The 27628-nt window shown below is 43.9% G+C and overlaps 1 protein-coding gene across 1 annotated transcript; it reads left to right on the forward strand.

The window, feature by feature from the left end:
• Positions 1–1001: 1001 nt before the first annotated feature.
• fhdc1 (FH2 domain containing 1) lies at positions 1002–24356 on the forward strand. The gene is made up of 12 exons (XM_053418731.1): positions 1002–1186; positions 11437–12182; positions 13898–13959; positions 17199–17301; positions 17463–17548; positions 18128–18228; positions 19033–19103; positions 19483–19590; positions 20175–20245; positions 20688–20805; positions 21035–21199; positions 21553–24356. The coding sequence occupies exons 2-12, from the start codon at positions 11688–11690 to the stop codon at positions 23743–23745; spliced, it is 3573 nt and encodes a 1190-aa protein (XP_053274706.1). The 5' UTR covers positions 1002–1186; positions 11437–11687; the 3' UTR covers positions 23746–24356.
• The last annotated feature ends 3272 nt before the right edge of the window (positions 24357–27628 follow it).

A 27628-nucleotide genomic window follows, 5' to 3' on the forward strand; every position in this document is an offset into this window, starting at 1 on the left:
TAGCAATGAAATTAATCTACAATACACACTGCCTAGCACACTTTTAGCTTTATTGTACTAAATGCACTGCATTCAATCTCATAATTGTATCAGAATCATTGTGTAATTGTGGAAATGTTGAAGGGCTGTAAGAATATCAAAGCACTTAAAAGACATAATGGATGAGGATGGAAATCAAAAGCAATGTTTTTGTTAAGTGTGTTGTGAAAACATGGTGGAGGGCGTGGCTGGCAGGTGGGGGCTGCATCAGGACAAAGTGTCCCCAAAGTGCGTGCGTTTAACAAATGCTGATATTTTCTTTTATAAGTTTATTTCATTCATAGACCAAAGAAAACATTAATTAAAGAAAGGCAAATAGCTCAATGAAATAAAGAATGTTAATAGCTGCAGGACAACTCAGCCCCTCACATCTATCTTCCCCGAAGTTACAATTAATTTTATACATTTAAAAGAAGATTGCAAAATGATTTACTTGACACAACAAAACATAAACGAGCAAAACTTTCACATTTCATTCTATTTCCTTAACATACTGAATTGAATTGTTGTTTTTCATTTTCTTTGTAGAGATTGTTCCATAAACTGATTCAGTTTGGATCTGAATCTTTTTTTTCTAAAGATCTCAGTTCCTTTTTAAGTAATAATCTCTTTCTCTCTTTTCAAATCGTTTGAAAATATGTTTTTGACCTTCGATAAATGCAAAAAACACTTTCATCATTTTTACTTACTACATATATCATGTCAAGATAAAACTTTGCTATAATAATATAGTTTATTTGTTTATTGAACATTTGCCACACCTTTCTAACAACAGTACTGTAAACCGTGATAATGCTGGTCACTGTAATCCGGGTACAAGAGGTTATGACTTATGTTTGCACCAGTGGTCACAAGTTGCGGGTGGCGCGCACAGGAGGGGGGCACACGTGAACGCGCCTGTTCCACCTGGTCCAATCGCCTACGAGGAAGCTCGCCACAGTGAGCTCGCGCTGCGGCTGCTGGTGTCAGTGTGTGTCTGTCTGTCTGTGTGTGTGTGTGAGAGTGAGTGAGGGTCTGTGTTTGTGTGTGTCACGGCTGCAGGGACACACAACCTGCAACGCAACGCAACACATCTCCTCCTCCTCATCGACCAGCTCCAGCGGTGTCGGAGCGGATTACGTGTCCGGAGCAGCCTCCTCATCCCCCGGTAAGTGGAGCAGGACGCGGCCGTGTGAGGGTGTTCGACCTGCGGCTGGGACTCTGGAGGACTCTCTCTCTCTCTCTCTCTCTCTCTCCCACTCTCTCCCTCCATGGAGCGAGTTAAATGTCCTCTGCTGCTGTTGCTCACTCATCTCAGGTGAAAGGTATAGAACATGTCCTGCAGTGCAGATCCGGGATCACGTCAGTGGAGTTTCGAGGGTGTGAATCTGTTGCTTTGCTAATGGGTTAAGGTGAAGAACCACAGGAACCATTAGCTCGTTCTCTGCACTTTGGAGAGAACTGGTCTTGGTCCATTCATTGCGGTTACTATGGTGACCAAGAATGTGCTTAAAGACAGATTAAAGGAAGGATTTTGTGAAAGTGTAAAATATGTTCTAGTTTGAGGGATTTGCAAATTAGCAGCCACTCTTGTGTAATGTGATTAGTTGTAGTTTTACACTGAACAACAATGAAGCTGAATTAAATGTGGATTATTTTACATTAACCAGGAGAAAAAATACTGCAAGGCTTTGTCTTTACTATACTGCAGCATATTAGTTATTTTGAGTTATAGTAAAACTCTTTATCTGTTCTATAGAAGTATAATAATGTAAACATACATGTATATCTCTAATTCTTACTAGTACACAGTCAAGACTCTTTGTTTGCAATTGACAGTTCCCTCCTTAAGTTTTTATCACGTGGCAGTTTACCTACCAGGACTAATATTGTGGATGAGTATTTATTCATATTCAACTAATACTTTAACTGATTCTTCATATAAACCTGTTTCCCTTTAAGATAATTGTTTTATTTAAGAAAGTCGGACAGAAAAAAGTTCTCAAATTGTAACTTTTAACTCTCATTTCGAGGACATTGACTTTTGGAAGAACAACTACTCCAGTTAGGATCAAACACAAGTGACCAAATGTGTCTTTATCCTAAGAAGTTGTCCTTGCCTGGTGGGATTGATGGATTTCGACTGCTACCACAAAAGTGCAGAGGTTCAGTAATTCTCCGTGGACGCTTTTATTTTCCATTAAAGTGATTTCTCCAGTAAGAATCACTGTGCTGTGCTGCGGTGGTTGTTGTGGATTCCTCACAGACCAGTTTACTTCAGCGTGTATGGCTTTATAACTCTGGCCCTGTCGGTTTTTTGTCCTGCACCCCAGACCCCGGCTTCCTTGGCTTTTGTACACTATTATCTATCCGCGCTGAGATGAATTAGAGGGCAATCCATTCAAGTGTGGGGAACAATGCTCCCCCTGGAAAAAGAAAGAAGGAGCTTCTCGGTGGGTCAGGTCAGGGGGGAGGGCGGTGTCACCCCCCAGTTGCTGTGGAGGCGGAGAGTAACATGGAAAACTCAATTCTCTGACGTCACCACGAGGAGGAAGATATTGGGTGGGGGGTGGGGGGGGCTTGATTTATTTGTGTGGGAGCATGGAGGAGCTGAATAGTTTTTGGCAACTTGGGTCAACTGAAGTGTCCTTTATGTCTCAATGAGGATGAAAAACAAGCCCAAAGCAGGAGTCGAGGCAAAGACGTTTCAAAACACAGAATGAAAGTGTGAAGCCTCAGGACTGAAACAACAACAACACAATACTCCCCCCGAACACGTTGTCTCCTAAACATTGCTTTGAGGATCCATGCACCTTGCTCACTGGCCGAGTCACAGCAGTGTGTAACGTGATCCGTGCCTGTAAGTGGTGTTTCGGGTTGTGTGCTCCTAATGAAGCCTGCTCTGTCCCCGTGCTCTTCGGCAAACACTTTTCCCCCACTGCCATGTAAACATGTTTGCATTCCCACCGTGTCTCCATGGTGAACCCTGAGCACCTGCTTTATTTGTCACCTCCGCTCATCCCAGTCGCCTGCGGGTTCGCTCTGTTGCCTCAAGGCGGTCGCCCAGCCTGTTCTGAGTCACCGTGGCAGTCGCTGGTGTGAATCCTGCACCAGGGCCAGAGTGGGAGGCCCGGGACGCACACACACACCGGTGAGACCTGCCTGCAGCTGATATCTCGGCACCAGGCTCAGATTGCTGGAGCAACAATTGGAGATCCGAGTGGCAGCGGTGGTGCCACAGGGCCAGACGCCGATCACAAGAACAAACGGGGGAAGAGTCAGAGCTGCGTTTTTTTGATCTGTGGCCTCGCAGACAAAGTATCCCGTCACCTCTCATCCCCCCCCCCCCCCCCTCCTGCTCCTCCTCACTCAGTGGGTTTGGTTTCAACTGGTTTACTTTTCCTCCTTTGTGTTTTTTTAGCAGGAGACTCGGTTTGACAGCAGCTGTGTGTGATGGAGAAAACCCTCTGACTCAGCCTGATGCTGCTGTGCCCGTCTGTGCTCACCCTTGTTAGTAGAAGGCCGCACAATGTCAACATCCTTTATAACTGTGTTTCTAATTCAGGTTTTACTTCATGTGCTAAGTTTAGCAAACAGGGAGCGTTACTGCTGTGTCCACCTGATGAGTCATGTTTATTTATCCAGCAACATTCAGATCCAATGCAAATCAAAGTGTTTAGCAGAGGAAAGATGTTAAGAAGAAATTAAAATAACATTTAAATCACAATGAAACAAGGCAGTCAACGGGATAATAGAAGAATAAAGTAAGTTAAAACCCTTAAAACTAGAACAGGTCAACAGTCCCCTGAAATTCAATCGAGGGCCAAGTTACCTCCTTTTCAGAGGTATTGAATAATAAAAATACATTAAATTGTTGTAGCCTCACAGAAGTTATGCAAAGTTCAGTCTTCTCATATCTCTACTAGCTCCACTAAGTACTCCATTATGTTCACCAGCTAACTTTGTCTGCCATTTGGTGGAGAGTATTATTTTCAGAGTTTGTCCATCACAGTTATCACCCTACACAAAGGTCTACAGCAACTAATTCATATTTAATCAATTAACCTTTTAGTACCTGATTGTATTTGTCTGGCCTTTAGTCCAAATCCTGAAGATATGAATGTTTTTTTTATTATTTGCAAAGATATAGAACAAAGAAAAGCAGCAAATTTCAAGAACAGAGATTAGAAATCTTTGCATTTTTGTCCAATAACTGGCTAAAATTGTTAATCCGTCATCTCAAAAGTGTTGCTAACTAGTTATATCTTGTTCAACTAATCAAAGAATCCACAAATCATTGCAGCAGAAATATAAATATGTGGTGGAAGAAGTTTGAAGCTCATGCATCAGCTAATATTTCTTTCTTTCGACGACGGCATCAAATTATCAGCTGCTGATACCAACAACATTTTACTGAGTGAGACGCTGAAGACATTTTTTTTTCTGCTTGGTCAGTTTCTCGGGGGATGAACAGATGTGTTGTTTGTTTGGATCAGATTATATGATCCTCGGTTACAGCAGATATACACGTTCATATTAGTCTTAGCCCGAAACCCGTGTGAAGCCGGTTTAAACAGTCATTGACGGGTCAGGCTCGCGTGCTCTGCAAAGTGGCAGCTTTAATCTTTCGAATCTGGAAAACTTGTTTCAGACACAGGCTGTCATTAGCAGGTTTATGCTAAGCTCGGGGGATATGTTGTGTTGGGGGCGGCTGCCTCTGCACATGGTCTTTACCCAATCCGGGGCTCGCTGACTCTGCAGGTGTTTGTGCTACAACGCAAAAAGACTGCAGCTGCAAGACAGTTTCAAGTTTTGCTGTCAGCTAATTTTTGTGTGTTTAGAATGGTTTTAATGTGCAATGATCTTTTCTTATAATGAGCTTAAGTACGACAAGTGCTTTTTTACTTTCAGGCTGAGATAATTGTGTCAAAGAAGTGCGTTGATATCATGAAACCCAACACCTTCCAAGTCATGTGATGTTACGGTTAACAAGGAGGTGGTTAATTGTTAGCTGTTGTCTTGATGTTCTGATGTTCTTCTGTCCCTCCAGATTTGGTTGGGTTAGGGTTAGGGTCAATTAGGGTCAATTGGTGAAATGAAGCATCATATAAACTCCCTTTAAACACTTCTTTTAAAGGCCAGTATTAATATACATTCATATTCCCATAGCAATTGTAGCAGACACCTGAGATCTCATTTGGTAAAAGTACTTTCCTGAATATAATATCACCGTTATATCCAATAAAATAAGCTCAGTCCTTAGACGTTGCCATGCATCTACTGTTGTGACTCATTACTGAGGCCTGAAAGTACAAACAGCAGAACACAGTGTCAAAGTTATTTGACGTTATAATTAATCAAACCTTTAAATGCCCCAAATAGCCGACTAAGCCTTTTGTTCTTTCCAGACTTAACTGCATAACCCAGAAACCCACATTTTCTGTCGAGAGAACTTTGTGGATAAATCTCCGGTTCGCCCAATTAACAAAGCTCAGACTTACCTCCCCGGACCTGTGGCAACTTTTCCTTCTGTCTGAACTTTAACAACTTGAATCCCTTCATTAACAGTAGAGGGGACATATGAATCATCCAGTGTTTCTCATTATGCTGGAAAATGACTAGATGCTGAGGAGGAAGAGGGGAAATAATGAAGGTTATCTGTGCTGCATTATGACTTAAAAGGCCTCACCTCCATCTGACAGCTCTCAGCTCTCCTCTCTCACCGTGTGCTTCTCTGCAGAGAGACGGAAGGGAGATTGCTTCCAATTCATTTCAATGGTGGTGAATCAAAGTTAATTCTGAGTCACAGCAGAGGAACGTACGTTGCAGCCTTTTTGTTTTGACCTTGACCATAATCTCCTCCACGTAGATGAGTATGTGATGGATGAATGTATTTCTTGATTTAGATTGAGACATTGTGGTCCAATGCAAATTTCCCACCGGGACAAAAAACGTCTATCTTTCCTTATATCGTGTACAACGCTAAAATTCGTCCGAGTGCCTCCTCGTGTGACCCTGAGCAGAGAAACGTGTGTTGAAGTGTTCCCTGTCTGTCAGTGTGGCAGCTTTAGTTTCCCATGGCAGCAGGTTTGAGTCCTGTACCTTGACCGCATTACGAATTCATTCCTCACTCTGGACAAGAAGCAGCGTGAGATAATCTCCTTAAAAGTGATTTAGCAGATTTGAGAAAGAAGAAAACTGTTGTTGGAGCCGCTTTAATCCGACTGTATCCCACACGGCTGTTTGTTTTGGAGGCGGCTGTCCTGAACGTGCAGAACATTGGTTATTAGGAATTAAGTGGACGTAGGCTAATTGTTAACTTATCTAATCTGCTCCACTCCATCTTGAAGTTTGTCACCTGCTGTACTGTTTCAATCACAGATCAAAATAATGACTCAGAACTGGCTTTAAAGTGAGGATTGAAAAAGTATGTGAGGAGCAGGGTCTCGAACTCAGACCACCAACTTAAACAGAAGTTAAGGGAGGAGCTCAGAGGCTCTCGGGATGAAGAGGATCTGATTTGACAGCCGGTGAACAGAGAACTGACGTGTTCCTCGACTCGATCGCTCATCCAGACTCCAAGCGGTGATTAGCTTGTGTGCGTCGAGGGGATACGGCTGCGTTTAGTGTTAGTTAATGTTTAAAGTCATTGATCTGCACAGGTGAACATCACATCAGCTAATAAAGCCGAAAGCAAAGAGCAAATTAACATCCAATTGAAACCTATCCAGACTTGAGTGAGAGATTCTCCATTAAGTTTCCTTTTCCAGTCTGCTGTGTACATGTTGATTCCTGCTCAGTGAATATTTCACTCAACCATAAGTTTACTCAGGTGAGTTGCTGCTCAGGACAGCTGCAGGAGGAGAGGTTACGTTATTCATGTGGTCGTATGAATAATTTAGGTTCTGCCAGGGTTCACTCAGAAATGAAAGGTACCAAGTGCTCGGTCTTTGAATATATTTTAAAATTCAAGGACTCCTTGAATGATCTGTTCCTTGTCCGCGGGTGTTTTCCAAACTAAAGTTTGTCTGACGTGTTTTGGTGCTAATACATAACCGGTGGCCCCGGGTGATAAAAGACCTACAGCTCACCAGATATCTGATATTCTGTAACTGAAGCACATTTTGTCTGGACTTTGAGAGGATGCAATTTATATTAAGGAGTTAAAAAGACATAGACTACATGGACACCAATATTCAAATATTAACCAGATTGAGATAATAGTCTGAATAAGACACGGCCATCATCACTGACATCATTTTCTGATCACACCTGAATAAGGTCAAACTGGGAATGAGCAATAATCAAATTAAGACATGTGGAGTAAAATGGCTTTAGTCCCATTGTGTGGACATGTGTAAGTCTTAGTTGCTTTCTGACGTCTAAAGATTTGTATGCATATGTTTTTAACGTACACAACATAAGAGACATAAGTGCACTTTTATGTAACAGAGCAGCTTGGTGATCCTGCTGCAGCCTGTCGCCTCCTGTCACATCCACATGATGAACTGCAGTCTCTGTGCTGCACTGTAAACAGGACTGTTTGGACCTCAGAGGTGTCCTCTCATATCCTCTGTGTCTGGAAGGAGAGTCTTCTGGCAGCACAGCTCTTTTGTCTTTGGTGTCTGGACATCAGGAGCTTGGGCAGTGTGAATTTGACTGTGTGTGTGTGTTTTTGTGTGTGTGTGTGATGCAGAGAATAAGCTCAACCCTCTGTTCTCTGTTTTGTTTCCTCTCCATTGTAAAGAAATGGAAATCACAGAGATAAACCAGGGCTGTGAAGAGAGTTCCCAAGTGGACTTTTCTCTTTTCTGTTCTGTACGTTGGACGGTTGGACAAAGCGCACGCACACAGAAGGGACAAATGTTGAGCTTAACATTCTTAACATTCTTCTTCTGGGGTTTGGACTGTTGGTCTGACAAATCAATTTGATGAAGACACACACTGGGATCAACTTTGTGATGGAAGTTTCACACCAATGTTTTGACGTTTTTCGCAGATTAAATGAGTTATCACCAAAAAACTGTAGACCAAAATATTATAGTTTCAGTTTTGAGTGGGCAAGGAAAATCTGATTGCTTCAAACTGTCCCGTCACTACCTGCCCCCCCTCACCCCCCCCCCTCACCCCCCCTTTTGGACGAGTTTGGATCAAGGTGGTCAGAGGGAGCAAAAACAAACGGGGTCTGACAGCGACGCCCCGCTGAGCCCTACGCAGAGTTCTCTGCTAACGAGCGTTCCCATGGTCATGATGATGGAGCAGGATCCAACAAATCCCCTGTGAACTCGCCTCTTTGCCCCTATGGTGACGCTGAAAGACCTCCGCTCTGCAGGGGCCTCACTGACTTGGAGGAAATTGAAGTGGAAGTTAGCGACAGGGGATTATTCCAGCGGGCAGTGGCGCCTTGACCTCCAGTGTTACACAGTTGTGGGCTAGAGGGGATTTTGTTTGTTTTGGAACTGCCGGCTCCCTGGAAACATGTTGACAGTTTCCTCCGATTAAAATCCGTTTCAGTTTTGCATTATGGATTTTTATGGAACAAGATGCTGTCAGAAGTCTCTGCATCACCTGAAGTCTATTTTGAAACTGCAGTTGGATGACGGACTGGAAAAGCACCCAACAGAGCGCATACCTCCAAAGCAGTCTCCTTATGAAACCTGATTTATGATTTTTATATAAATATCAGTCTCCAAAACATGGCTATTTTATTGTTTTTTTATCAAGAGTCATGAATTATCCACAGAAAGGAATAAGGAACATGTTGAAAAACCCTTTTAAAATTAAAATAGTAAAAAGAAAGTTTCCAGGACTCTGATGGAGGGATGAAGAAAATAAGATGTTTCCTAATTATATGCTTTTGGACACAATAAGTCCAAAGTTTCTCATGTTTGGGATATTGACTGTGATTCTTATCATGAAACTACTTAATGACCCTTTCTGCTGTGTATGAAATGGTCATCAGTCATTCCCTAATTTGTGATGTGTCTGTGCATCAACAAGTTGCTGGTTATCTCTAGTTTTTTGGCAGTTTATTCTGTGAGATATTATAAAACAGGGATTTACAAACATTGAACATTTTTCAGTCATTGTGACATCAACGATTAGTTCTTTGATGTTTTAGCCATTATTTCTTTAAGCAAACATGGCAGTTAATTGATTTCAAATTCTACAATATGATTTTCTAAGTGATTATTTTACCTAAGTTTGATAGTGAACTGAATTTCCTTGGTTTTGATTGATGGTTGAACCAAACATGACATTTGAAAACAACACTATCACAATTTGCTAATTGTTAGTCGACCAAGAGAATGATTAAGTTACTCAAAACAATAACAGTTAAATTAATTATTTAAAATGTGAAACCCACAACTATAACCAGACCCAGTAGTGAGTATAACTGTAACCAGGCTTGTGGCCTGATCTGAGTTTGGGCCCCGACTGTCAGGATGTGTACTTTAGATTTATCGGAAAGGGGCCCCACCCCCCCTGCTGCAGAAAGCCATTTCTTTCTTCATGTTAACTTTGACCCTTGTTAATGTGGGCGATGTGAGGGGGTCGGTAATACAGACTGATGGGAGTGGGAGCGCCTCAGGGTGGACAGCAGGTGAACCTGTAGATGAAGCCCCCATAAGGTGTCTGTGTTCATTCACAGCAGCAGGTGGATGTGAGGAATCTGGAAGCTGTGTCTCTCCTTCCCCCTCCACCCCCCCCTCAGGGCGTCTCTGTGTTGTGTTACTGAGAGGTGTGTTTCCTCCTCTGTAAATCATGTTAGACAATGATGTCCCTTAGAGCTTCGCCCCTTTATCCAGTTTGAAATACCACTATTATAAATACCACTAATCGATCACTGTCGAGGAGAAGATTCCTGCAGCGATGAAGGAACTGAATATCTTAAGAGCAGTTTTATTACAAATACAATTCACTCAGGAAAATAACTTTACAGCACAATTGTATTTTCAGTTTTAAAGGATTATTTTGACATTTTGGGAAATACTTTAGTGCTTCCTTGCTGGGAGTTGAATCCCTTTGTGCCCTCGAGTTTCCTCTGTAGTTGCGTTTGTGAAGCCACGTTTCCAGCAGCACTGGGAGAGATGACTCAGTGTGAGGTCAGATGTTCTCAACACTCATGAATTAGACATGAGTGGCGGTGGGGTCCGGCTCTGAGGACGGGACAGCTAAGTGGACGCTGGCAACACGAGGCCGTCTGTGACGTCCTCTTCTTTATTAACTAGTTATAAACTTCGGGTCTCATGTGGACAAGGCTGTTATGTTAACTAATGACACATTACAACTAATACGTTAGAAAGCTGTGTTAGAGGTAGACGTCAGGAGATTCACGACTTTCAGATGAAAAAAGCCGTGACTCTTCTTAATGATATTTGATATTTCCTTTGAAGCCAAATAATGTTCCTTCACCCACGTGACCTCCAAGCTTCTGATGTGTCTCCTGCAGTTTGTAAGAACGTCTTTTCATGTCATTGTTCGGACGGAGCAGTATCAGATCACTGTGCTGTGGCAGTGAGTGATGTGTTGTCCTGAAACACAACTAGCTTCCCTCCAACTGAGAGAAACAGCCACCGAGAAAGAGAGAAGGGGGGGGGGGGGGGGGGGGGTGTACTCAAGTACTTCTGTCCCTAACCCTAACCCGGGTCTATTAGCTTTAAACCTGCGTTGGGTTTTTCCATACTATGCTGGAGAACTACTCTGATAAATACACATGGTTATGATGTGTGTAAAAAATACAGTTAACTTAGTTAAATTAGTTTATTCATGAGCAAGTAAACCCAGCCCTAAAACACAGGTCTCAGAAATGTCCTTATCTGTCGATCTCTGTGTTTTAGTTTCATTTGAATGAGGATTCAGTGGTATCACTGAGTTGTAGTATACCCCCGGGTGTATTGCATGAAATTCAACAGGGTAGTGTTGTCGGAAATCACTAACAGGAAACAACTACCACAATATTTGGCTGTAAATAATGTGAGTAGGGAAGAATGACCCAGCATATGACGCTAGGATGACCTGGTGCTCTAGGGCGTTTTTCCATCTCGAGTCCTAACCCATCGTTTTACGTCATTCTGAAATTTCCTCTAGACTAGTAAAACAAGTCATGGTAGCACCTTTAACCTGCAAAGCTCCACTTACAATGTCTAAGCAGTCTGCAACAAGGGATTGTAAGTTGTCGATTGTGTAACATAAGTTGTATGTGTGTAGCTCCTCTGTCCGTTATCCACTCCAGAGCCTGACTTCAAAGCCCTTCAAAGATAGAAAACAATTATTGTGAGCCCCTGTGACCGGGGTCCCCTTCCCTTTTGATCTGCTACATCCCTTAATTTCCCCTAATTTCAGATTGTCCATGACCGCTTGCTTGACTGCCTCCTTATAATCCTGTCCTGTGTTGTTTTTTTGTTGCTCTCGTAGCTCCATGGCCATCGCCGCCCTCTTCCCCCTGGGAGGTAACCTTCAAAGCACAGCGCCCAGCACAATGGACGACCAGCCGAGTGATGGAGACGGACAGAATGAAAGGACATGCTCCCTTCATTGTGATTAGATGAAGGGGACACCTTCGTCAGACCGATGCAGCTAAAAGAAAATTAACTACCTAAAAAAGAGGAACTACTGATCCACTCTCTCTCAGCATAGAGCTCATGAGCTGACCGCCGATCACCGTGATGCTGGTGATGAGTTGCCCATCCACAGCCAATGAGCCAGAGAGCTGCAGCGGTGAAGGGAGCAGCGGCACCACCTCCTCCATCACCACCTCCGAACTGTCCTCTATGTCTGGACACTCCACTTTACCTTCCCTCAGTGACAGCCCGGACACCTCCAAGCACCAGGCCCCCCCTCCTCCTCCCCTGCCTCCCCCACCCCCGGGCGCTCCCCCTCCTCCGCCACCCCCAGCGACCACGGGCCACAATGCCAGGAAGAAGCGTCGCGTGCGCAGCTTCTTCTGGAAGCCGATCCCGGAGGAGAAGGTGCACGGGAAGCCCAACATCTGGACGATGGCGGTGCGGCAGCAGCAGTACCAGATCGACGTTCGCTCAGTGGAGGAGCTGTTCGGGCACCAGGAGGAGGCGCTGTCGGGCGTACGAGGGGCAACGCCGGCCAATGGGACGTCGGCTCGTGTGTCCCGAACCCGCTCATTCAAGGAGAACAGCAAGGATGAGGTGAGTGATTCTCATGAGTCATTTGGGTGAAGGAAGGTTTTCCTCCTACATTTAGAATTACCTTTTATCTGGGAAGTGATTTATTCAACACACAGAGGCATCATGTTTGCGAGTTGTCCATCCGTCCCATTCTTGTGAACATGATATCTCAGGAATGCCTTAAGGGATTTTAGTCAATGTTTAGTTTGACTTGAGGATGAACTGATGTAGATTTTGGTCGACAAAGGTCAAGATTGCTGTGACATCTCAAAGCACAATGTTTACCTTGTGAACACGATATCTCATGAACTCCTTGAGGAAATGAATCCAGATTTGGTGCAAATGATCAGTTGAACTTACGGATAAACTGATCAGAATTTGGTGGCCAAAGGTCAAGGTTGCCCTACAAAGGCCTTTTTTGCTGTTTGAAATTACCGTACGTGATATTAAGAATGCTTCCAGAGAATCCTGTCAAATTTTACATTAAAAGTTCACTTAGACTCCGAGATGAACTGATAACATTTAGATGTTCAAACGTCAAGGTCGTGGTGGCCTCTAGAAATATGTTTTGTCCTCTTGAACGTGATATCTCAAGTCTGCAGATTTTGACCAGCTGTCATTTAGAATCAAAGAATTCAGTGGCCAAAGGTCAAAGGAGACAGTGACTTCATATGAATCTGGAAAAAAAATATTATATACATTGAAACTGCTCTGGTTAGCAGAGGCAAACAACCATGAGATTCACCTTCTCCTCAGCATCAGTAAATACACAAACCGGACTCTGTGACACCCACAAACCATTGGCAAACATCTGCACGTTGCTTAAGTGTCTTCAGATCCGGAACACACGGCTGTTGGGATTCAAAGTCCCAGTTCCAGAACCACACAAAGCCACAGCACACGGCTCCTGCTATTGTGTGACATCCCTGCAGGCACACGTTAGATAACGGTGCTAAGTTACAGCTTTTTCTCTGAGGCTAATGAATGATTGTGTCCATAATTAACACAAAGGTGTGTGCGCGTCATTGTGTACTCCTGAAGAATAACACGTGAACTGTAAAGTCATACCTGCGTGAGGATATTCAAAAGTCTGCACAATTTTCAGGGAAGAGTTGTGACTCAACTTACTTGTGGGAGTTTCAAGTAAAAACACAATCTCTGCACACAGAAGCCTCTACTACCTTCTGGCTACTTGTCTTTGGTATCGTGACACTCGTGTTTATTATAAGAGCTGCAGCTTATAATTATCTACATTTTGATTAATTCCTTTTTTATCCAACAAACTGAAGACTAAGAATATCTATAGAAGTTCTTGTACTAAACTAATTAAGTACAAGAATATGGATAAACGTATTATTTCAACCCTATATTATTGAGCAGTGTGTTATATTGTGTGTATGTAGATGTAAACTAAACCGTATGTGTGGTTTCTTTTCTTCCACCTCCGCTGCACTTGCTGTCGCTCTGTCCACAGAGGTGTCTAATTGCTGTTTAAAAGCTATAATTAGTTCTTGTGATGGAGCCTTTTTTTAAATGTGCTGTACATGCTGTACATACAAGCCTTTTGTTAATGAAGGAGCAGTGAAGTGCACGTTGCCAGGTGGAATGTCTATATCCCACAGGGTGACGCTGGGTGGTGGGTGGGGGTGCAGGGAAGCTTGTTCCTGTTTCCAGGCTTTTGCCCAATTACAGCTTTAGCCTAATTGACTAATGGTGTCTTTCCTTTTTATTTTCAGATCAGCATTCTTGACTCCAAGCGGGGGATGAATATCGGCATTTTCCTGAAGCAGTTCAAGAAGTGAGTTGTGCATCGCTGCCTGAGGGCAGAGCTGTTTTTATAAAGCTCCGTGGAATATGTACCCACAGGGGGACAAATTAATGTGAACACCAATGTTAAGTGTTTTGTGGTTCCGGCTGACATTGGGTAAGAGGCGGGGGTCACCCTGAACAGGTCAGTAGTGTTATGGGGCCGACACACACAATCAAACAATCATTCACTCTGAGAGTTAAAACTATGGTCAATAGGAAAAAACTGGGGTTCAAACCAAGGACCTTTTTGCTGTGAGGTGACAGTGCCAACCACTGCACAATTCTGCTTCCTGGTAGAATCATGATGGAAGGTGTTATGGGTAACTGTGGGTCACTGAGGCTTACTGGGGAGCTGCCAGAACACATTCAACCCAGTTTGGTAGAGATTCTGCAGCGAAGGGCTGTGAAACAACCAGTTTGTGTAATGTGTTTTGTTCTGAACGGACACGTTCAAGGGCAGAGGGACGAGGCAGCTGGTGTTAGAGAGGGGGGTGGGGGGGGAGATGTGGGAGCACACTTTGAGACAGTGTCCCCTGGAAGTCGTCCGTACTGTTGTACAAACACAGAGAAAAGTTCAAACCCTGACTATACTCACTGACCTCCAGTCAGCTGGTCAGACCCAGCGTGACGTGGGTGTAGACGTCAGTTTGCCAGGTTTGGAAAGTTACAGTAACGATCGCACACACAACGACAACTTAGGGCTTTTATGTTATAAGGTGATTTGTTCTGCATGTTTTTAACTCCTTTAACACAACGTAGATAATAGAGAGACAAAGTTGTGCAGAGTCTGACCCTGAGCATTAATACGATTAATTATGAACCTGCTGCTATTAGAAGACTAGAACATTTTCTGTTTTCCATTTAAATAGCTGCTGATGTGTGGACTTGCACAAAAACGATGGGTTTTGATATTAAACATTGCCAAGGATGTTAATTTATTTGTCATCAGGATTTTGCAATAATTACTGAGCAGATTTATTTGAAATTTGGTGGAAGGATGAGACACAGGCCATAAAAGAACAGGTTAAATTTTCGCATGAAACAAATGTTTATGTCGAGGCTCTAATTTATAACATTGATATCAGATTTTTTTTAATGTGGTGCCACTTGATTGAATTCAGGGGGATTATTGGTGACTGTTCATTTGGATTAACATCTGCGCTCTGTATGGAAGCATCTACATTCATTGTGTTTTGTTGTTTTGTAGTCACCAGTGTGCATATCCAGTATACTGTATAGTATTTCACTGGGAGAAATGTAATGAAACTCAGAGTTGTTGTGTAACTGGTTTAGAGATGTTGTGCTGCAGAGCCTGAGGCCGTGAATGAGGATTACTGCTACTGATGGGAAGGAGGTGAAGTTAGTACTGAGGAGGATTTGATGAATGGACATTATGAGGAGGTCAATGGGCTGATTAACCTTTTGTTTCTTCATCACATTGGAGAACGGACATTTGGGGATAATTGATCCCGGTGTAATTTGATTTCAGGGAACAAGACGCATTTACACTATAAGAGAGAGATTTTTACTATGGTTTCTTATGTTGTACACTTTAATATAGTGTATTAAGCTGGTTCACTCTTCTGTCCCATTGTCTCTACACTGATCTTATCGAGAAAACTCTTTCAGTTTGTGTTTTACTGATTCGCTGAGAAAAAAAAAAGCTCCATTTAAAATAAACCTTCATAACTGAAAGAGATTAGGGTCAAAATCTGTGTCAGTCGTTCTAATAAGCTTCCTCAGCTCCATTGTTTGTAATTAATTGGTTCAGGAAATCTCGAGGTGTGCTCAGGCCAGACTGGAACACTGGGTTGCAAAACCAGTCTGAAGGAAAGAAGGAAGCGTGTGCTGTGGGTGTCTGTTTACATTTCTGTGCATTTGCATGGCTCACCACTTTATTTCAATGACATTTGACTTTCAGGCTGTTCGAGCATGAGAAGTGACCTCACTAGCTTTTCTTTTGACTTCAACACTAGTGTGTGTTAATCCTCTGTCTTATATTGTCTCTATGTATTATCCAAGTTATTATTACATGAGTTTAGATGGATTTTAAATCAGTTAAACTCTATAAACGTTAATAATATAGTTAAAAGAGGGAGAAACCTCTAATGACTGAGCCGTCTTCTACCCCTGTCAGTACTCGTTTGATTGTTTATATAGAGTAACATCAATTTAATTCAAAAATGGACATGTGGGGTCTGTGATAATCTTATATATTCTCTCGAGGAGGTGTTCAGGATAAAACTGTGCCAGAGATCTCTGTGTTTTAATATAAGTCTATGTCTATGTTTCCAATCTCTGCTGCCACAGTTTGTCCTTTTGTCCCATTGCCCTGGTGAACCTCTTTCTTGTGATGGACATACACGGTCCACATTGTCATTTTACTTGTGGGATTTCCCAGTACACACTAACACAACACTAAAAAAAAATCACTTCTTCCTTATCTTTCTAAAAACGTTACCTAATGGCAAAGAAGTAACTTCCGGGAAAAGACAAGTGGTCTTTCCTCCGGGTGAAACAAAATACTTTAAAGACTAATATCAGATCGGTACATAGACTTGTTTCCTGCAGTATTTGAAGTATTTCCGATGCTGTTATCGTAACATCTCTCATTTTAATGCGATACCAGTTCGCACTTCTATACTTTCCAAGCATACACAGTATTTACCTCGGACTGCACCAAGGCCCACGGCACAGGGAGGAAGCAAAATGCCAGATTATCTTAGATAGTGATGAGATCCCAGAAACTATAAACCTATAAACCGTGGCCCTGGGAGCTGGATGAGCATGAGTCTAAACAATATAAGGCTCATAAAGGTAGTATAAATTACTGGGTGGCATTGTGTGGTGAGGTTTATGATTACCGAACTCTTCTTTTATTGCAGTGATGTAGTCAGGTGTTGTGTTGCAGCGCTACAGACCCGATTGTGTGAAAGTGGAAGTAATAAGACTTGACTGAGAATAAGTGATGAATTCATTATTGAGTTTACAAGGTAATCAAAATCTGTATGTACTGATTTTATTATCGTCTGTAACGTTGTCTTTGTCAGTATTTTTGGGGGTTTGTTATTAAAACTAAGCCGGACAGGAACATCTCTCTCTCTCTCTCTCTGTGCAGCAAAGGTGCATTTAGTGTCTTTTCAAACACAGGGGAGGAGGCCAGTAAAAGAGAGCACCTGCGCTATTCACCATGGAACCCTGATTGAAATGAGCTCGTCTGATTTCCAGGTCCAACCGCTCCATTGTGGAAGACATTCGACGAGGGGAAGGGAAGACTTACGGGGCGGAGCCGCTCAAAGACCTGCTGAAGCTGCTTCCTGAGGCAGAGGAGGTCTGTGTTTGACCGCTTTATTTGTGCGTGTGGGTGACGCCTTTAAAAACAAAATCTGAATAGCATGACGTTTTTAGTAAACTGATGACAAAAGAGAGTTTATATGGTCCGTGGACACTAGAGTTCGCTGAGCTTCCCCTATCCCTTTGTTTTGTCCACAGATCAAGAAGCTGCAGATGTTTACAGGCGACCCAGACAAGCTGACGCTGGTCGATTCCTTTATGTTCCTCCTGATCCAGGTGCCACGGTGAGCGGGTTTTTGTGGCGGAGCTTCCTTTTAAACGGAAATGTGGAATCACTGGTTTGACAGTTGTTGAAAGATGAAGGGTTTGAGCTGTTAAGTGTCTCTTAATTTGTTTGTTTAGCTTGAACTGCTCACCTTCTTCTCATGTGTTAATGTAAACGTGTTAGAAGTGAAATACAATGTCCCCGGAGATTTCACCCTGCTTTTGACCCAACACCTGCACAGATTAAAGTTCTGCTGCTACAAACCTCTTTTGATATTTTCTGGAAAGACCTAATCTTAATCCCCTCACATTGCCTTTCCTCCAACAGCATGGGGTTTTAACAAAGTAATTACACTTGTAATAGAAGTCTCGTGGCGAGGTCGTCAATACTGGGGTTGTGCTGCAGAGAAATAATGGAACGATTGTCTGGACTCATACATGAGCCGGTTTCTACAGATATTATGAAAGAAAATGAAAAACCATCAAAGCAAGAAAGCCTGCAGAGCTTCATGTGTAAAGTGTTTAACGGATCATAATGTTTCCAGCTCTCTTGTGGAGCCATCGCAGGTTTAACCCGTGCTCGGCTCTGTCCCCGACAGGTTCGAGGTCCGGATCGAGGCCATGGTCCTCCATGAAGAGTTCGTCCCTTCCTGCGCCGTGATGAGCCGCGAGATCGATGCCGTCCGCGTCGCTACTAAAGGTGATGACACGCTCCGACACGTGCACTCGGGGGCATGTGACCCAGATATCTGAGCTGTCTGAGGCGATACACTAACAGTAGGAATGTGTCACCTGAGATCCGGTGATGAGGTGACGCAGTGGAAAGAGAAGGCTGAGTCGCCTTAGCACTCAAATGATGCTTTTAAAGACATGATGTAAACGTTGAAAGTTCCTTTTACATGTGATTTAAATTGTAAACTGTACTAGAAATTATTGTAAAAGTTGTTATTAAACCTGAAGCCAGAAATTTTGCCACGCTGGCATCTTGAATCGATGACATCATTTGGAGCCGGAGTCGGCCTCAGCCGTCAATCATGACCTGTGTTTAGATTTACTTTTAATTTGGCACATGTCTCATCCACTAACATGGAGGAGTTTATGAGCAAGAAACTGAAAAATAATAAACTGCTTCTATTATCACCACTTGAGCGTCAGGGTCATTTCAGCTGAGTCTGCGTCTCTGAGCCTTATTGGATTTTTCTTAAACCTTCTCTTCTACTGCACAATGTGTCCCCCACTGCATTGCAGGGCTCTTAGTTCCACACCGCATGGGGTCAATTGAGTTGAACTTTTATGACACTATTTAATAGAAGGTGTCTGGTTGCACTAAAGGGACAAATGGTCAAAATCCATAAGTAAGTTTAACTACATAGGAAGTTAGGCTTTTATTATTACAGCCGTTTGCTCTGGTGTAGGTAGTTGTGAATAAAAAAAAAAAAAATGTACGGCTGCTATGATCTGCTCTGGATCCTCTAATTGTGTCGGTATTGATTTCCTCCTGTAGAGCTGCTGAGCTGTGAGGAGCTTCATGCCATCCTTCATCTGGTGCTGCAGGCCGGGAACATCATGAATGCTGTGAGATCATTTTACATAAACACTGTCACATCTGTCCAGTTAACACAGCTGCTTTTATTCTATTATTTTAATATTGACAACTACCAACGCTGTGAAAAATACCTGTATCAGTTTCCTGCAAACCCAAAATCAGCATCTTGTTTGATTTGTGGTCCAAAATATGAAAACTATAAAGTTTCAACAGTGGAGATTTGTACCAATGGGAATAAAAAAAATTACCCATAAACAATAGATTTTAGCTGGTTGACATCATTGTTAGTTTTGGTCTTTTCATGTGATTGATATTCAGGATGAAAATACAGAATATAACCACATTTTTCCTCTTATCTTCTCGCCATGTTTTTGTGACACGTCTCTGTTGTTCCTCTGTGATCCTCAGGGTGGATACGCAGGAAACGCTGTGGGATTCAAACTCTCCTCTCTCCTCTCATTGGCCGACACCAAGGCCAACAAGCCGGGGATGAACCTGCTGCACTTCGTCGCCATGGTTAGAGAAAGCTGCACTCGAACAATATGATGCACACGAGGCCATTAGGGCCTGTACTATCTTGTCCTGTAATCCTATACAACACAGCAGAATGGAGCTATGGAGATTACCATGGAGTTAAATCAACACGTGAACTAGTGAACGACATGAAAATGTGATGTTTAGCTTCACACAGTCGCTGGATGTTGCAGGTTTACTTGTTAGGCTGCATTATCCTTAAACCTCCACTGTATTACAAGGATAAAATACACAACACAAACATTACACAGGGTTTAGAAAGCCACAGATCTACTGGTTAAACCAGTCAAAACTCCCAAAGTAATATAGAACTGAAAAATATGGAGGAAAATGCAGGTATTTGTCAGCCATGGATAATTAGTTTCATCTAAAATCTTACACAACAGTGGTGCTTGAGGTTAACAGTGACCCAACACCAAGGGTACAGCAGGCAGGTGGACAGCAGACGGTGACAGGACGGCTCAGGCTCTTGCACAACCAGACAAAGAGCGGTACCTCGCACAGCAGTGATGTCACTTTACCTTGTGCAGCATTACAACATTGTGTAACGTGTTCTCCTCTCACAGGAGGCAAAGAAAAAAGACGAGAAGCTGCTCAAGTTCCCGGAGAAACTTCAGGATGTTCAGAGTGCAGCCAGGTAAACAAACTCTTTAACGTTGTGTCTGGAACAATGTCGGGCGACACACATGGATTCTGACTGTGATTAATGTGTAAATGTATCAAGTAATGAGATAAATGGCAGTTAAACCTCCTCCAGCCTCGTTCTTCTTCCTGCTGACGTCTCACTTCACATCAAGTCGAGAGCGCAGTGGGATAAGAGAGGCTGTCGGGCTCCGTCAGCCTCACAAGGTCGTCTCTGCGTGGCTCCTGCACCAAGATTTCTCCTCCCTCCCTCCCTCCCTCCCTCAGGATGTGTTCACGCATTTCTCTCAGCGGCCATGTTTTCACATAGAACAGATGACAGTCTGACAGTGATGTCAGCAGATTGTTCTCACATGAACTAGTTCTACAGGGACACTTTACAGACAGGAACATGATTTTCACAAATGCAATCTGTCTTTTGTAATATTCTCCTGCAGAATCTCGGTGGAAAACATCGAGGTGGAGTTTTCTTCTTTATACGTTCGGATTAAAACTCTGGAGGAAAAGGTTCAAGGAGATCAGGTGCTGCTGCAGCAGCTGGAGCCGTTTCTGCAGGTGAAGCAGCAACGCACACAGACACACACACACACACACACACACACACACACACACACACACACACACACACACACACACACACACACACACACACACACACACACACACACACACACACACACACACAAGTTGGAACCAGGCCACCGGGCCTTTCTGCAGCTGCTGATTCAGGCGCTATAGATAATGTCATGCAAGTGTATCACATAAAAAAAAAATTGTGTTTCAGAGTTCAGCAGAGACTCTTCAGGACCTGAAGAGACGCAGGCTGGAGCTGCGTAAAGAAGGAAACACCCTCATCGACTTCTTTTGTGAGGACAAGGACACGTTCAAGCTGGACGAGTGTTTCCGCATCTTTCAGGACTTCTGCTTTAAGTTCAAGAAAGCTGTTAAGGTCAGTTTGGTCTGAATACTTATTAAAAGGTTTGTTATCTATGTTGATCGGTGAATTCTGGGAAACGTGGAATCTTTCGTAAAAAAAATTGTGCCTGAAATATAAGTACACAGGTTTTTAAGGAAACGATCACATTAGGCAAATTAATTTGAAAGAAAAACAGAAACGAACAGTCTGTTGCAGTTTTAACTTCCAAATTGTGAACACAACATTGATGGAAAACTAAAGAAAGTAAGGTGTTTGTTGAAATTGGAAATTTTGAGGTAAAAAAAAACTTTCAAATGTTCTATTCTCCTCATCTGATTTGATTTATTTGTGCATTTGCCTGCCTAACTCTCTCCATTATCTCTCAGGACAACTTGGATCGTGAGGAGAAGGAAGCAGCCCGGCAGCGGCGTCTGAGAGAGCTGGAGGAGAAGCGTTTCGCATGGTCGGGTGCGGACCCGAGCGGGGGGTTCGGTCGCAGCAGCAGCGAGAGCGACGTGGAGATGCTCACCAAGGAAGGCCTCCTGGATCTGTTCCAGCAGAGGTCTCAGAGTCCACACACCCCGCTGGGACGCTCTGCCAGCGCCCGCCGCCACCGGCATACCATGACCTCCATAGCCGACCGCGAACTCCAGGGATACCTTGAGCTGTTTGGCGGCGCCGGGACTCCCGCTGACTGTTCCAAGTTTAACAGCCTACCGCGGTCGGGCCGCCCCGTGCAGCGGAGGACGACCCCGTGGATCTCGGCGCAGGATGACAACCGCGAGTTAGGCTGCGACAGACTGGTGACGCCACCGTGTGCACAAACTGAACCAATCAGCCCACTGGCCAGGTTCTCCTCTTCTGGGTTAAATGGTAACGAGGAACCTCGCGACACCAACAATCGTTACTTGTCTGTGTCGGAAGGCAGCGCTCTGCCGCGATCCTTTTGTGTCTTTCAGAAGCCCGGCCCAACAATCAGCAGCCACATGAACGTTAGCGTGGAGAAGCACACTTTAATCCGAGTTCCTCAGGCCTTCGAGCTGCCTGGTCCAGACAGTAACAGTAATCACATGCACTTTGTCAATCAGGGGGATTTAGTGGTGACAGATTTGGAAAAGGAGAGACGGGTACCCCCCAACAGTCTGGACAACTTTCCAGGTGATAAACTTTTAGAGAGAGAAGCAGATCCCAAGGAAGCATGGGGAAGTAAACCTGATCCTCCCTCACAGGCCGGGTCTTCTCCTGAAGAAGAGGACACCAGCACCGTTTCCTCTACCACCTGTGACACACCCCTCCCGCTCGATACCTCACCATCCAATAGGAAGCCAGTGTTTTACATAGTCGAATGCACAGAGACGGACTGCTCCATCGCTCTGGATTACTCTGAGGCTGAAAGCTCGCCTCTGACTAAAGAGGGGCGTCATTTCACAACACCGGACCGCAACAAAGATGATGAGAGCCAACAAGATCCAAGCTCTCTGTCCTCGAACTTAGAGTCTACCAACAACCAGTCTGTGTCCACCAATGAGCTTTCGGTGCCGAAATCTGTGGACGCAACATGCATGACGACGTCTTTGACAACGGAGGAGTGGGACACGGAGAGCTGCGACACGGCCGAGGGAAAACAAGGTGCAGTGAAAGATGCGCAGAGCAGCAGACAACCGGTGCAAGCGAAGAGTAAAGCTAACAAAGCTGCAAAGAGCGGCGCAGTGCGTGTGGTGCGAACGCTCACAAGCAGCGAGAGCCAGGGCATGAGGAAGGTCGTGCCCATCAGCAAGCCCACGAGGACGGGTGGCGGCAAGTGCGCAGAGAGAACTTTGGCGAAACAGAGCGGGGAGTCCCAGCGTCCTCTCCGGGACCAGAGCACGCCAGCTAGAGGAAGGAGAGAGAAGGCAACACGACCTCCTCGACCCTCCAGTCTGCCGCCCGATGAGACGAAAGCTCAGCAGGGAAGCAGCCTCACCGGCGGCATTTCGAGGTGGGCGCGCGATGCGATGCCAAGGAAGGCCTCCCTCCACAAGCCGAGCGCCAAACCGCTGAGGAACATCCCCAAACCTGTTCCCGAGGAGAAAATGTGCCGCTCCACGATGAGAGCCTTTGCCCAGGCTCAGGCGCTGGCTCAGGCCCAGGCCCAGGCCCAGGCGCAGGGTCCGGTTCAGGCGCAGGTTCCGGTTCAGGTGCAGGGCGGGGCTTCGTCCGAGAACAGCAGCTCGCACGCCCTCAGCGTAAAGAACACCTCCGATGTCCCCAGCTTCGCCCGAAACACCGTGGCTTCCACCTCCAGAACCAAGAATGAGCTGGGCCCCCCCTCCGTGCCCTCCACGCCGTCTCGCAGCTCCTCCCTTGTAGGTCGTAGGCCCTCCGTGAAGCAGAACAGGTTGACGCCCACGGTTCACGCCGGCGAGGAGCGGCCACAAGGGAAAAACCTGCGGCGTGTGCAAAGCGTGAGGGCCACGAGTCGGAGCTCCTATCGCAGCGAGACCCCGCCTCCATCCCGCGAGGACAATCGTAAGACCAGCAGCTTTTCTGAGAAGTCGGTGGCGACGCCGAGCAGGAGCGCGAAACCGGGCTGGAAATAAAACCACGCCCAGTGGACACTCCCCCCCCAAGCTCCATTCAGATTCATCTCCTGACGTCTCGTTTTCATTTGATGCAAAAGACGATCTCACCTGCGTTCGGTTTACGAACTGCAAAGAGCAAGATGCAATGAACTCCACCACATTTTGTTCATTCACAACTTCCTTCTTTTTTCTGAGGGGGGGGGAGGGGGCTGTATTAATTTAACTGACAAATGGCAAATTGGTGTTTTTACCCAGGAGCCTCTTTGCCTGCTTAGCCGTCTGTATCCTGTCTGTGTTAGTGTCCGTGATGCTGTCGAACACTTCTGTCTGTGTTATGCTGCTAATTCGCTCTGACAGCTTGAACCTGAGCTTCAGTGTCTTTTTGATTCAGGGTTTTTCTGATTTATAGAAAATGTACCTTGCTGCTCTAAACGCCGTCTTTCAGTTTTGTCGTGTGTTTTTTTTTTCTCCGTCTCCTTTGCTCGATACCTCAGCTCAGAACTTGCAGTGGCCTTGGACCAGCAGGCGAAGGAGAATATATCCTTTGGTTCTGCATGAGGAAGATGTAGATGAATTCTGGTCATAACAGAAAATATCCCTTTTTACAAATCCCTGGTATATATATATATACAGTGCCTTGCATAAGTATTCACCCCCTTGGACTTTTTCCCATTATGTACTGTTACTAACTGGAATTCAAATAGACTTGAATAAACTTTTTCCCGTTTGATCAACAAAACATGCATAGTACTTTGGAGGTGCAAAATAAATTTTATTGTGACACAAACAATAATGAGAACAAAAAAGTTGACATCTGTTGGGTGCATAAGTATTCACCCCCCTGTGTCAATACTTGGTAGAACCCCCTTTCGCTGCAATTACAGCTGCAAGTCTTTTGGGGTATGTCTCTACCAGCTTTGCACATCTAGAGATGGAAAGGTTTGTCCATTCTTCTTGGCAAAAAAGATGAAGCTCAGTCAGATTGGATGGAGACCGTCTGTGAACCGCAATCTTCAAGTCTTGCCATAGATTCTCTATTGGATTGAGGTCTGGGCTTTGACTGGGCCATTTTAAGACATTAACATTCTTTAATCCAAACCATTCCTTTGTAGCTCTGGCTGTATGTTTAGGGTCATTGTCCTGCTGGAAGATGAACCTCCGCCCCAGTCTCAAGTCTTTTGCAGACTGCATCAGATTTTCTTCAAGGATTTCCCTGTATTTGGCTCCATCCATCTTTCCCTCTATTCTGACCAGTTTCCCTGTACCTGCTGAAGAGAAGCATCCCCACAGCATGATGCTACCACCACCATGTTTCACTGTTGGGATGGTGTGCTCAGGGTGATGGGCAGTGTTGGGTTTTCGCCACACATAGCGTTTTGCATTGAGGCCAAAAAGTTCAATTTTGGTCTCATCTGACCAGAGCACCTTCTTCCACATGTTTGCTGTGTCTCCCACATGGCTTCTGGCAAACTCCAAACGGGATTTTTTATGGATCCCTTTCAACAATGGCTTTCTTCTTGCCACTCTTCCATAAAGGCCAGATTTGTGGAGTAGACGACTAATAGTTGTCCTGTGGACAGATTCTCCCACCTCAGCTGTGGATCTCTGCAACTCCTCCAGAGTAACCATGGGCCTCCTGGTTGCTTCTCTGATTAATTTTCTCCTTGTCCGACTCTTCAGTTTGGGTGGACGGCCTCCTCTTGGTAGGTTTGCGGTTGTGCCATATTCTATCCATTTTCTTATGATGGATTTTATGGTGCTCAGAGAGATGTTCAAAGCTCTGGATATTTTTTTATAACCTAACCCTGCTTCATATTTCTCCACAACTTTATCCCTGACCTGTTTGGTGAGCTCCTTGGTCTTCATGATGCTGTTTGTTCAGTAATGATCTCCAACAAACTCTGAGTCCGTCACAGAACAGGTGTATTTATACTGAGATTAAATTGCAGACAGGTGGACCCTATTTACTAATTATGTGACTTGCAAATGTGACTTGTGAATGCAATTGGTCGCACCAGATCTTTGTTAGGGGTTTCACAGTAAAGGGGGTGAATACATATGCACTCAACACTTTTCAGATTTTTATTTGTAAATAATTGTGAAATCCATGTAATATTTCCCTCCACTTCCAAATGATGCACTATTTTGTGTTGGTCCATTACATAAACTCACGATGAAATAAATTTTAATCTGTGGTTATACCATGACAAAATGTAGAAAAGTCCAAAGGGGGTGAATACTTATGCAAGGCACTGTATATATATTGGATATATATAAAGTCACAGATTATATGCGCACAGTGTGTTGTACTTGTCGTACCTCGTGTCAGTAGTTTGTAAATGTCATAGAACTCCTCCATATTATCATGGAGTAGATGTACACGTAGGAGATTCTTCCTATATACTGTAGAGTGTAGGCTAATACACGACGCTAATGCTCTGAGAGAAAAGCATTGAATGCATCTGAAACAACAAACGCTCACGTGATCTGATGTTTCTTCTGTGAATGGATCATGTTTTCTCCAGGTCTGCACATTTCTTGGTTTAGGTAAACTGAACGTTTGCTCTGACTTCTCATAATGTAGCTCAGCACCAGTTTGTGTCTCTTATGTGATCACACACACACACAGTTAGTCGTCAGGTAAAACACAACACACAGCTGCTGCTCTGAAGGTCGTTTCCTGAATCCTCAAATAATCTTCCAACCATGGAAGAATCTCATCGAGAATATTTGTAAGTGCAGAGTCAGTAAAAATCCCAAAACTTGAAGCTCAGCAAGAAAAACTCTTCTCTCTCATTGAAAACAGTGACAGAAATATTATTTTGGGTACAAAACATAAACAAAAATATATTTTAAATAAACAAATCACATTAAATCTGGACATCCTGTCTGGCAGAAACTCCTTTTAAAACGAGGATTGTTGATTTAAAACTTTTATTGCTGAAACAGAATTTTTCTTAACGCTTGTTTTAGTCCATATTTATGTTACATTATAATAAACATATATTTTCATATTAAAATAATGTGTTTATATGTTTCTTCTGTTGTACAAAAAGAGCGAATCATGATCTCTAGCTGCCTGGTTAGAACATATTGCTGCATTGTGAGATCAACCTTAAGAGAGAATTTATTTCATCCTGATGTTTTCAAATGTTTTTGAGGATTCTGGGAAAATAAACCTTCAAAGAAGCCGAACGTGTTTTCAAAGATCAACAGTTATTTATTTTAAAGTGTTTTTCTGTTAAATGCATCGTGGCATCAAAGTCACCAACTGGTGCTGAGTTCCATCCCATTGTTCATTCCACACCTCTTGCCTTCAACCTGCATCGTGCCATTAGCCTCGATGGCGACAACATTCACGACAGCACATTGCCTTAAAGCTTCTGATGTAGCCGAGCCGTCACCGGTAGAAACTTCCTCGATTGTAAAAGAAAAAAAAGAAAAGGAGCGAAGGAACTTTCCTCCATCACATGGAACTCAAACAGTGACTCACTTTGTAAATAATGTAAAGACAATAGTATTTTTGTGATTCATCAACATGTTTACATAGCATTAAAAATGAAGGGTAACAGAGTCAAGTAAAGAGTGTGAGAGTTAACGGATATTTAAAAATAAACTGGTGGAAGTTCATCGTCCATATCGTCCATCAGATGATGGAGCGTCCTGGCTGCAGGGCGCCGACACGCTGTGGGTTTCTTCCTCTTCCTGGTTCCCTGTGACTCAAGAGGAGGAAGTGATGACACCAGAGAGTCAGTGCGCCTCCAGCTACAGAAACACGTCTATTCACAAGGTTTTAATTGTGAGAATAAACTTTTCTTTCATTGAGATTAAAGCATTTCTAACAAAGTACACGTCAACTGTTAAGAAACTTGATCTGCTCTTCTCTAACATCATGTACACG

This window comes from Pleuronectes platessa, chromosome 3 (genome assembly GCF_947347685.1).
Source record: "Pleuronectes platessa chromosome 3, fPlePla1.1, whole genome shotgun sequence".
NCBI lineage: Eukaryota > Metazoa > Chordata > Actinopteri > Pleuronectiformes > Pleuronectidae > Pleuronectes > Pleuronectes platessa.